At 38.2% G+C, this 12,459-nt stretch overlaps 1 protein-coding gene across 1 annotated transcript in view; it reads right to left on the bottom strand.

The window, feature by feature from the left end:
* Cntnap2 (contactin associated protein-like 2) overlaps positions 1-12,013 on the bottom strand; it is a 1,232,273-nt gene extending 1,220,260 nt beyond the window's left edge. The window contains exons 1-3 of the mRNA XM_013021595.1: positions 11,977-12,013; positions 11,194-11,373; positions 10,918-11,028 (exon numbers count right to left, since the gene is read on the bottom strand). Coding sequence (XP_012877049.1) covers positions 10,918-11,028; positions 11,194-11,373; positions 11,977-12,013 — 328 coding nt within the window. The remainder of the gene's footprint in view (positions 1-10,917; positions 11,029-11,193; positions 11,374-11,976) is intronic.
* Positions 12,014-12,459: the final 446 nt, after the last annotated feature.

The raw sequence follows: 12,459 nt of genomic DNA, 5'->3' as shown, positions 1-12,459 counted from the left end.
TAGCACTGAATTTTGCTCCTTCTACAGTTCCTCCTTAGCACTTTGTCATGCCCCAGGTGATGTGACATAGACACTGTAGCCTGAATCTGTGAGTATAACTCGGTTCTCAGCACCAGCAGAGGAGTAAGCTGTGTCTGGCGCCAAGAGGCACAGGGAGCAGCCAAATGTAGTCTTGTTTGGGGCCAGACAAGTCGGTAAGCCATGCTATGTTGTATACTGCAAATATATATTGTATATTGCAAACCAACAAGCAAACGTGGTGGCTCAACATGGAGAAGTAGAAGCACCTCATCCAGCTGTTGATAAAGACATTATGGAAAAGGCCTCTTGACTCAACTGTAGGACAAGGAATCTTGAAAATACAGATACTTAGTGTGAAGGACTTATCTAGAAGAGCAATCCAGGCACCAGTGACAACTTCTTCTGAATACAGCTTGTCTGTAAAGTGTGTGTGTGTGAGTGTGTATATGTGTTGGAGGTGGGGGAGGAGTTGGACACAGAACAGGTAGAAAAGAGCCATGGTGGTGCCTTCTGACTTCCCAGCCTGTCTGGGGGATATTTCTGTCATCTCTCCATCCACCCAGAGTGAAGAGAAGATGTCTGATTGCCTCTGCCCAGGCCTTCATTCTAATGAAGGAAATGCTACTGTATTTCTGTAAGCCTTTTGTGACCTTACGAGTACACGTAGCCTTATCAAAATGTAAAAAGACACATGTCCAGGCATGGCGTTGGACTCTTCAATCCACAGAACCACGTGGAGCCCTGCCGCATGGGATTCGAGCTTCCACCCTTAGGAACATTCAGGGGAGAGGGAAAAAGTTAACTATCCTTTGCATCACCTTAGCCACAGCCCCAAAAATGTATCTGAAATGAGCAAAGAGTTAAAGTAGAAAAAAAACAAAAATTAACCAAAAACTATGATCAAGTCCAGCGGAAAATCAGAAATTGTGTATTATCCACACAGTGGTTCAAGTACCAGCTTTCTGATATAAAATAATTCACCCTGGAGGCAGAATAGTTTTCCTGTTTGTAAATGTCAAAGTAACAGGTGTGCTGTAATAAAAAAAAGATCCTCAACTCAGTGTTGGACAGCATGTTTAAAATCATAATCCTTTCAATAAAATAAATATTTTAAAAATATTTCCTTAACAAACAAACAAAAAACAAACTGAAACAATGCAGAATCCAATAGCTACTGAGAAGAAAACAGCACAAAATAATAGGATACAAGGGCCAGGTACCAGTGGTTTATGCCTCTAATCCTAGCTACTGAGGAGGCTGAGATTTGAGGCTCGAGATTTGAAGCCAGCCCAAGCAGGAAAGGCCACGAGACTAATATAATAGGCTACTCAGAAAAAGCCAGAAATGGTGTTGTAGCAGTAGAGTGCTAGCTTTGAACAAAAGAATCCCAGAGACAGCGCCCAGACCCTGAGTTCAAGCCCTAGGGCAAGCAAAAACAACAACAAAAAAAATAGGATGCAACATGAATTCCTTACATTACTAAGAAAATTAAAAGCGCTAAGGAAAAGTGAAATGAAAGTGACATTTGGGTGAAAATCTGGGAATAAGGCTATGGGTATTTTTTTGTTTGTATTTTAATGTTAAACAGGCAAACACAATAGAACTACTTTTAATACCTTTAAATGTCACGGCTTATTGCCGTGGCTATTACCATGAAGCATAAATCTCTACTCTCAAAGCAAAAAGATAAATGAACAATATGATTGTTCATTTTCAGAGCATAGGCAAGGATGCTAAAAAAGGAAGAACTGGTTTGAATTGTTAAGGTGATAATATTTTTAGTTCTTGAAGACTGTAGAGAGAGAGAGAGAGAGAGAGAAAGGGAGCAACAGAAAGAGCAGGCATCTTCTCAATTTTCTTTAATTTTTTTCAATAGTAAATGTGTGAAAAAGTCATTATTTTTTAAGATTATGAAGACAAGAGTCTACTAAGTCTAATATGCCTGACTTAAGCGAGTTGCTAATGGAGACTTTACTAGGTGAAATCCTCCTTATTGTCTTGGAAATAATTCACTTTGTTTCTTCTCAATCCTACACTGAAAAGGAACCCAAAAGTTTGAAACTTATTCTAATTATGGGAGAGTTGGTAGAGAAGACTGGAGGGCTATTCATTTTGTATTCAGCAATTGTAATTGTAAGGCTTGACGAACATTATTTTGTATGTAGTTGTTTATGTTCTAATCTTGTCTAATGGAGAGACTCTTCAGGGCCGCCTATGAAGTGGTGCCTCATGTCCTTATGAAGGACAAGACCTGCTCATTTGTACCTTTTCTTTCTTTGTGTAAGCTACACAGTTGCCAGTGGAATTCACAGAACTAAAGGAATATGTTCTGCTATTCAAAAGCATGATCAAGGCGACGAGCTCATACATAAAGGGAAGAGGGTCCTGCTTTACCAACTCTGCATCCCTCCTCCCACTGCCAATGTTCTTTGCTGTTTAAGGCATTGGGAAAATGTTAACAGGGATATGTTCTCATGGTTCTGAGTGTTTATTCTAGAAAATAATGAGATTTAGAAAGGGTGTTAATTGTGTTTGCTGTTGCTACTCATTCTCTATTATTGTCTGGACCCCAGTTGGCTATGACTGTAAGGAAACAACTTATATGATTTTTTGTTAAAGAAGGAGAAGCTTTTGGTGAATATTCACTTTAAGCAGTAATCTCCACAGTTAAAAAAATGAGCATTTGAAATTTACAATTGGGAGTACAATAAATAATATTCAAGAGTCTGATACTGGTAGCTCACATCTGTAATCCTAGCTACTCAGGAGGCTGAGCTTTGAAGATCATGGTTTGAAGCCAGCCCCGGTAGGAAATTTCATAAGCATCTTATCCCTAGCTAACTATTCAAAAGACAGAAGTGGAGCTGTGCCTCAAATGATACAGCAGGCAGTTATGAGTGAAAAAGCTAATGGATAGTGTCCAGACCTTGAGTTCAAGCCCCAATAGCACCACCAAAGAGGAATATTCAATACCTTTCTTCAGTCATTCAGAAAATATTGGTTGGAATTTGAGTGTGCACCTACTATTTTGTTACAGTGGCTTAGGATTGTGTGATACAATTTACATGAATTTTCTGGCTTCTTAAATATGAAAAAAGAAAATAAGATGAAAAGAAAAATAAGAAAATTAGCAGATACTAAAGGGATAAATGCTTAATCTCAAGAACCTACAACTGCAATATATTTTGGAATAGATGAGAGAGAAATGGTTAGCTGTTAAAACTTTACTGGATGCATATTTTTACCTAAATATCCTGGGTATTTTAGGAGAAATAGCCCAGAGTACTAAGAATCTATTAAGATGAAGACTGAGGAACTATAGTCAAGTGTGGTTATGAGAGGAGAGTTTTCAGGCGTGACCAGATCGAACAGATCAACTAGTTAATTTCCTGGTACAGAAGTCAGGGAATTTGGCTACTGAACACAAATGATAATTAGGCAAAGATGTCTCCTGAGGCAAAATAATAATCAAGACCCATATTAATAGATATAAAATATATTTATCCTCAGATCCTCTGATCTGATTAAATATTTATCCTTTCTAGTTTTTGTAAACTTATGCAACCACACTCATCAAACATTTTTATATAGAAAGAACCAAAAACAATGTGTTTCAATATCATGTTAAAAGGAAAACTTAAAAGCCCATTACCATAATTGAGCATTCACGTATTTTCCCCTCTTTTAGACAGTCAGCTGTTTATATTATTATACGAATATAAAATTTCATACCTCATAGCTTGTCAAAGATCGTAAGATTGATTCGTGTAAGCCAGTTTACAATGACAAATTCTAAATAGCAAATACTAAGACAGTTAGAATTTGCTGCAAAAATAATAGGAGCCTCCTTAGCGTAATTTACTGAAAAACTCTTCATCTCAAGTATCTAAAGTCTAAAAGCTCATTTAGGCCAATTAAGTCTATCTTACTCTGCTAAATCCAAAATCATCATACTTATCATCAAAGCCTTTACAAACAGTATTTTCAGGCACTCTAGCAAACCTATTGGAAACAACTATATATATAAGGCTATTAAACAAATCTATTTTAACCCTCAATGTGTAACATATGTAGCTCAATGTGACTAATGCAGCTCTCAAATTGAAAATGTATTCAGTGAGAGTTAAAGACTCTCCAGGATACCTGGGATTTGTATTTCAAAAAAAGAGGACTAGAAAACATAGTCTTTAGTTAGGCTGATTTGACTGACCAATGTGCATTTGTGTGTGTTCATAGTTGCTATGGGTGTCTTACACCTTAGTACATGGCGATTCAGGGAGACGCTACAAAACCTAGTCACAATTTCTATTGGGTGAACAAAAACAAGGCAGAGCAACACTATTTGCTAATTAAAATAGCATATCCAAAAATTAGTCATCGTCCGGCAAACGATTCCAAATTCTGCCACTTTAAACAAATATCAGTGATGAGAAAATATTTCATACATATAATTTTATAAAGCTGCCAAATGTCAAAATGTTGGCTTACACTTGAAACTTGAAGTTACGAGGAATAAATTCACATTTGTAAACATTAGGCAGCAGATTATCCAATTGAAAAGCTGAATACAAAGACTGTAAGGTCTTTAGAAGCAAGCATTTAAATTTATTTTCGGATTTTCCTTTTATGATGGTTTTTTTCAAGTAGTTGTACAAGGTGGTTTCAATTTAACATACGCACTTGTGTGTACAGCACGTCTTGACTAGATTCACCCCTTTTATCATTCTGCCTCCAGCTTTCCTCTCCCTACCTGTCTCTTCAAGGCTTCTAGTTCAGTTTTCATGTATACAAACTTAAGACTTCATTTTCCCTCCATTCCTCTTTTCTTTTGTTCATCCCTCTCTATAGAGCTGCTATGAACATGGATTTGCTGGTTTTATTCTTGTATCATGACTTGCCATTTTTCTGATAAACACCCAGGGACTGGTATTGTTGGATTATAGGCTAGTTCCATTTTCATTTATTTTTTGAGGAATCTCCATACTAACTTCCATGATATTTGCCCTAATCAGCAGTTGTTGATGTCTGTACTCCTGTTGAGGGCATTTTGACTGAGTCACAAGGAGTCTCAATAAGTTTCTGATTTGGTTTCAGGGTCCATTTGTTTGAGGGACATTTTCTCCAACAGTTTTTCGTTAGGACAATGTTTGCATTGGTCAGGTGTGTATCTAGTCACTCACCAAAAGAAAGAGAGAACAGTAAGCTCTCCTAAGTCAGCCAAGTAGCTGGCCACAAGAAAATCACTCTAGTGGTTCTCTGTTTTCAGAACTTAGTGGCTTGGGTCTCAAAAGTCTGTCCTGGTGCTAAACATTTGTTCACTAATTTTCTCTCTCTGTGCCTTTTGAGAACAGTGGATTCAGGAAATTCTTCCACCATGCCTTTTTGTGTGTGGGTATTTTGTGTGAATGGCGACAGAGAAGTAACTACCATAGCGATTCAAACAAACAAACAAATATATCCGTAAACAAATAAGGAAGACAAAAACATACAAAAACAGTACAGGAAAAGCAAGGACCTCTTGCCTTCATGTAAGAAGCCCTGTCTCTGCTCTGAGAGCCATCTGGCTGCAATTAATTCCTGGCTTCTTCTGTTTAGAAACATGAGGGAGAATGTTTTGTTTTTGTCTCTCTGCTTTCTACACTTTTTCCTGGTGATTTTGCCTAAGCTAGCCTTTCTTTTGAGCCACATACCAGTTGCTATTCCATGCATGGGGGGAAAAGAAAAAGTTAGTAGCCTGTCTAGTTAGCCTCCCAAAGGTTTTTGATTTTTCAGGATCAGAAATTTAAAGAGTTGAGGAGAAAAAAAAGAATTTTTTAAAAATCTTCCATATGTGTAGAATAATTTGTTTCTGTTGTTTGTTTTTACTGAGGATCATACAACTAATATATAAATGTTTGGTTCTATAATTTTTTTTAGAATATCTAATTCTAATGATTTTAAGATACTAAGAACAAAATAATGTTTCAAAACCAACAACATAATCTCCTTTCCTTTGTTTTTTTTTTTTTTTTGTCAGTCATGGGGATTGAACTCTGGGCCTGGGCACTGTCTTTAGCTCAAGGCTAGTGCTCTACCACTTGAGCCGCAGTACCACTTCTGCTTTTCTGGTGGTTAATTGAAGATAAGAGTCTCACAGGCCTTTCCTGCCCAGGTTGGCTTTGAACTATGATCCTCAGCTCTCAGCCTCCTGAGTAGCTAGGATTATAGGAGTGAGCCACTGGCACCTGGCATAATCTCTTTTCTTTAAATTGAAAGTTTTGAAATGAATTGGCCTGGAAAAATTTAAGTTAATCTAAGTTATAAGCTCAGTAAGAAAGATCATTAAAATTACTCAAAATACCTTATTATGATAGCATACTTTGCACATATATAAAGATATATTTTACACATACTGAGATCCTATTTATCCACGTCTGGTGCAGTGTTGGCACGTAGGTTTGAATGAATCAAAACCATTTTCTTCCCATTTCTCCACTTTGCCTCTGAGTTGGCCAATTCAGTGGGTTTAGCAAAAGGGCAAATTGAAGATAAAGAAGTAGGGCAAGTCAAAACAGAATGTCAAATACCCTGAAGTGCTAAGAAACTCAGCTTTCAGATTTTTCTGTTCTCAAGCATCTGTTCTTTTTTTATTGTCAAAATACCATACAGAGGAGTTACCATTACATGGGCAAGGTAATGAGTACATTTCTTTTTTCAGGGGGTCTGGTCGTGGGGCCTGAACTCTGGGCCTGGGTGCTATCCCACAGCTTAAGGCCAGCACTCTACCATTTGAGCCACAGTGCCACTTCCAGCTTTTTTTTTCTTTTTTGCTTATGTGGTGCTGAGGAATCGAACCCAGGGCCTCAGGTATGCAAGGCAAGTGCTCTACCACTGAGCCACCCTCCCAGCCCATGAGTACATTTCTTAACAAGTATTGTTGCCCTTCCCATATCCCTGCCCCCCACCAAAGTTGTAAAGTTCATTTTTCGACGTAACCTCTTGTACATCTCATTGTTGTAATGGGTCCACATGTATCCCTATTTAAACAGTTTGTTTTTTTCCTTCCCTTCCACAAAGTATACCAACATCAAATACAGTGAAAACAGGGGTTATACTGGTGGGGGAGGGACATACAAAGCAACAAAGAAATCATCTTATAAATATGTTACACCTTGCCCATAAAAACAAACACATTTTGAAAGTGAAAGGTTGGAACAAAATCTACCAAGCAAATGGCCCTCATAAACAGGCAGGAGTTGCAATCCTAATATCAGATAAAATAGACTTCAAATTAAAATTCATTAGAAGAGATAAAGAAGGCCGCTACATACTAATTAAGGGATCTCTCCTTCAGGAGGATATTACAATTCTAAATATCTATTCACCAAACAACAGAGCATCCAAATTTATCCAAGAAACACTACTTTCCTTCAAAGCTCACATAGATCCAAAAGACATTAATTGATGGGGACTTTAACACACCACTATCCCAACTAGGTAGATCAACTTGACAAAAATTCAACAGAGAACTAAGCATCTGTTCTTAAAAGGCAAATGGTCCTTCAACAGATAACATCTCCACTATGGATTCATAGTTATATAATAATGGTATATCAGAGAATAAGAAAATGGGGTTAGGACACCATCTGTTTATTTCTCCTAATTGTCACTTTCATTGTTTAGCCACAGTGTTATAAGGGATATAAGCCATAGATTTATTGGTCAATATCAGTTATTGGTCCATGATTTTTTTCCCTTAAAATTAATTTTTATATTACTAATGATGAAACCCAGAGCCCAGCACATAATAGGCCATTGTTCTCCCATTTTAGTAGGTTGGCCTTTGGTTCTCCTGCACTTATTTTTTGTCATAGGGTCGCACTAACTTATCCTGAATTGGCCCAGAACTCAGGACGGATCCTCTTGCTTCCTGAGTAATCTGGATTGTGGGCATGTGGATCAGGCCTGGCTAGCCATGGCTTCTTCCTTATTCATTTTCATTCTTCTTGCTGTTGGCTAGACTCTATGGATTGTATTCCTGATGTGTGGTGTACTTGATGTAGCTTGACATTTCCCAATATACTAGCCGAGTCACGGTCTCGAGTCATATTTCCTCTCAAAACTCCCTAAAGAAACACCTTTTTGGCTCTGCTTCCTCTCATTGGAGCAGTTGTGGATCCGTCAGTACTGTGATACTTTTTTCCGAGGCTGTGAGATCTTCTTATTGTCAAGCACCATGTAGTATTTCTCATTGTTTAAGTGCATGTTCGAGATTTCATAGTACTAGGCAGGTCTCTAATGTTACTATGATGGAATGGTTCATTCCTTGTTTCATATTTTCCTATCTATTCAATGACTTCTTTAGAAAAGGAATAAAAGTTCCATTACACTGACATCTCAAAGCAGAAATTTTGATAACTAATTGTGATTTACCAAATCACTCATGCCAGAACCTGATGAAAATCAAGCTATAAAAAGATGTCTTAATTAATGCTGGTTGTAAATCAAAATGTCTTTCTGTTATTTATATTCTTCTACCTTGCATATGTATCTTTCACAAAGTAGTTTTTAAAGCTGATTAAATCTTCTTCATATACTCTGAAGAGTTTTGTTTTCAGCTCTCATTCTATATTCATTATTCTTTTTTTTCTTTTCTTCCCCACCCCCTCCAGTCTTGGGGCTTGAACTCAGGGCCTGGGCACTGTCCCTGAGCTTCTTTTGCTCAAGACTAGCACTCTACCATTTGAGACACAGTGCCACTTCTGCCCTTTTCTGTTTATGTAGTACTAAGGAATCGAACCCAGGGCTTCATGTATGCTAGGCAAGCACTCTACCACTGAGCCCCATTCCCAGCCCCATTACTCTTCTTTTCTATTTTTTGTTTTCTTTCCCTTTTTGTTTTTCTAAAAAGTTATGAAAAAAAATTTCGGTGATTTTTTTCTTTCTTCTCCTTTTCCTTTTGTTCTCTTCTTCCTCTTGGATTTTCTATTTTATTTGCTAATGGTCTTTTCTGTCCTTGCTTCCTTTCTTCTTCCCTTCCTCCCTTCCTTCTCTCTGTCATTCTTCCCTCCCTCCTCTCTTCCTTTGTTCTGTCCTTTCTTCTTCCTCCCTTTTAATTCCTTTTATGTTTTATTCTTGAACTGGATATTGTTTGAGAGGATTTTTTATTTAGTATCTTCTATTTTTCTCCTAAACATTATTAAGGTAAAATTGATGGCTAGAAGGCATATATATATATATATATATATATATATATATGGTATATAACATGATGAACATGATGTTTTGATATATGCTTACACTTACAAAATGATTAACTGAGCTAGACACCAGTGGCTCACACCTATAATCCTAGCTATTCAGGATGCTGAGATCTGAGGATTGCAGTTCAAAGCTATCCCAGGCAGAAAAGTCCTGGTAGGATTCTTATCTCCAATTAACCACCCCCCAAAACAGAAGTGGCACTGTGTCTCAAGTGGTAGAGCTCTAGCCTTGAGCAAAAGAGCTCAGGGACAGTGCCCAGGCCCTGAGTTCAAGCCCCATAACAAAAAATAACTGTAGTTGACTAATATATTCATGCCTCATACAACTCTCAATGATGCTTGTGCTGAGAATCCTGATAGTCTACTCTTAGCAATTCTGAAGTACAAAGCACAGAATTATTTAAAAGGGCTTCAATATCACTGTGAACTTTACTTCCCATATCTCCCCTCTTCTTCATTCTTGTCCATGACCTTCCTTGTTTTTACTAGTCAACATTAATGGTCTTCTTCATGATTCACATGTACTCAAGAGAATAGTCTTTCCTTTATAGATTTTCAATTCTTGATATATTTATATTGATCCCTCTGAGATTTATATTTTTGCCCCTAAATGTATACTCTTTATGAGCTGCTGTTAACTTCAAAATTACAAGCAATTAATGAATACCATGCTGTTAAAATCTCAAACTCACTTTAATACACTTTAACACACCTGAATTCTGAGCTCTGGAGGAAAAGTAGAAAAACATCAAATCTATTCATCCTACATGTCAGTAGTCACTATTAATAAAAAGAGAAGAAAGCAGTATAGGACAGTATGTTCTTCATATACAGTACACTCATCATTTTAAGCATCTTTTAAAATGATTTTTTGTTTTGTTTTATTGCTGTTGTTCTATTGATGTTCTTTTTGTTGTTTGCTGTGTGTGTGTGTGTGCATGTGTGTGTGTATGCGTGCATGTGTGTGTGCGTGTGCACCAGTGATGGGGCTTGAACTTAGAGCCTCTTACTGTCTCTTAGCTTCTTCACTCAAGGCTGGAGCCCTACCTCTTAATCCATGCCTCCACCTTTTTTGTGGTTAATTGGAGATCAAAGTTTCAGAGTTATCTGCTTAGGCTGGATTCAGCCTTCCAAGGAGCTAAGATTACAGGCGTGAGATCCCCCCAGCACCTGATTTGATTTTCTGTTGAAGAAAGCTTTCCTGAACTCAGAATGTCCACAATATTTTGGATTTATTGCCCTGATGACATCAATAGTTTGGCTTACTGTTTGTTTTCCAAGACATCTGTGGTGTTTGTGTGTCTTCTAGTAGAATTGGCAAGCATGGCTTGGGGTGCTTGTTAATATGTGTTTTGTGATGGTCTATACTATTTTTGTAATTGTTTTTGGTCGTGGGCCCTGAACTCTGGGCCTGGGTGCTGTCCCTCAGCTCTAAAGCTCAAGGCTAGTGCTCTACCACTTGAGCCACAGCACCACTCACGGCTTTTTCTGCTTATGTGGAGCTGAGGAATCGAACCCAGGGTCTGATGCAAGGCAAGCACTCTACTACTGAGCCACCTTCCCAGCCTGATAGTCTATACTTTTAAGTGTGGACATAAACATCACAGGTTTCTATTAACATGCTTATTGGCAAAGAACTGGAAAAGGGCCTCACCGCCTCGCTTGTTGATCTTGGCGTAGCCGGGAGCGTAGCTGGCTGACATGGAGGAGGAACTGCTGAACGCGGAGTGGGGGAGGCCAGAGACCAGCGGGTCATCACATTTTTCTGAAAAGACAAGACAAGAGTCTTAATGACACTTGTAAACTAATGATCACAATAATGATTGCTCTTGAAAGAGTGCAAGCTGGTTTAAAAAAAATACAAGAGACAGTAGAAACTTTAAAGTCTCGGAAACAATTAGCAGCCAGAATTTCAGTAACTCGGTTGTACCCGATATATTAAATAAAAGGAACACTTTCAACAAGAACTTCTGATTGTTAGAGGTGTAAGTGCAGCAAAATGAGTTGTTTCTAAGGGATCCACCTTGCACCTGGTATCGAAGAAACACAAATAAAACGGAGGCTTTTTGTGATACCACATTTTCGTATTTGGTATGTTGGAAAGCTTGAGCTATTTATGTATTTCAGGGATGAGACACAATGAGCTCAGAGTAGAACAAAATGAGGAAGGAGTCTATCAAGGGCACAACAAAGAGGTAAGACAGACCATTGCTAATCTATGTGAGTAAGATTTCAGCTGCCTGCCATAAAGATGTACACCAGTACACTATCATACCAAGATGGTGATACCATCTAGTGTACTTAAAAAATGCAAGGGGGTCAATCTCATATGGTGTTTTACTCTAGTGAACAAAAGAGACAGATGTTCAAGGGAGAACATGGAATTATCAGCAACTTGAAAAGTATTACTATCCAAAAAAAATGAATCCGTTTCCAATATACTCAAATGATTCCTTGCCCTGGATGATACCTCAGTTCTATTAGTAACATTTGGTGCCCAGCTTCCCAGTGCTGTTAATAACCCCATTCTCCTGACTCATTAGCTGCTTGTGCTCTAGTTCCTCTGACAGATCGTTATTTGTTCAAATGTGTACATTTTCCCCAAAGGTCAAAGAGTAGGCGTTTGGAGCTGTCATCTGTTTTCTTTCCCCTCAGGTAGGTTCCATTGAGGGTTTGTTCTGCTTTGCATCCTGGAAGATCTTAAAAATCTCACAATGCACCTCATCATTGTAGCTGTCAACCTGGTCCATGCAGCTAGCTGCCAGCAATGGCTGTGGTCAAAGAGTTCACCAACCCACTTTCTTCCTTTCTCCCCCTTCCCAACCCCCCCCTCCCCCAGATATCTTTCTTCATATAGCAGCTTAGAAAGACATAAAAATCAAAATGACAAGGGAAGGGGACAACTGCTGATCCGAATGGTAAAACTTCTCAATGAATACAAAATCTTTCACTTTATATGACAGTTTTGTAAACAGATACTTTTGAAACAGATTGTGACTGTGTTCATACTTTGACATTTAATTCAGTGCAGAATATAATCATGCTCATGTGCCATCTTCCTAGAGGTGCTGGTGAATAACAAAGATAAATAAAATATTTAGGGGCTGGGAAGGTGGCTCAGTGGTAGAGCACTTGCCTTGCATGCATGAGGCCCTGGGTTCGATTCCTCAGTACCACATAAGCAAAAAGAAAAAAA

This window comes from Dipodomys ordii, unplaced genomic scaffold (assembly GCF_000151885.1).
Source record: "Dipodomys ordii isolate 6190 unplaced genomic scaffold, Dord_2.0 Scaffold56, whole genome shotgun sequence".
Taxonomy (NCBI): Eukaryota; Metazoa; Chordata; class Mammalia; order Rodentia; family Heteromyidae; genus Dipodomys; species Dipodomys ordii.
The sequence above is the reverse complement of the archived record's forward strand: the minus strand, read 5'-3'. Positions and strand labels throughout refer to the sequence as shown.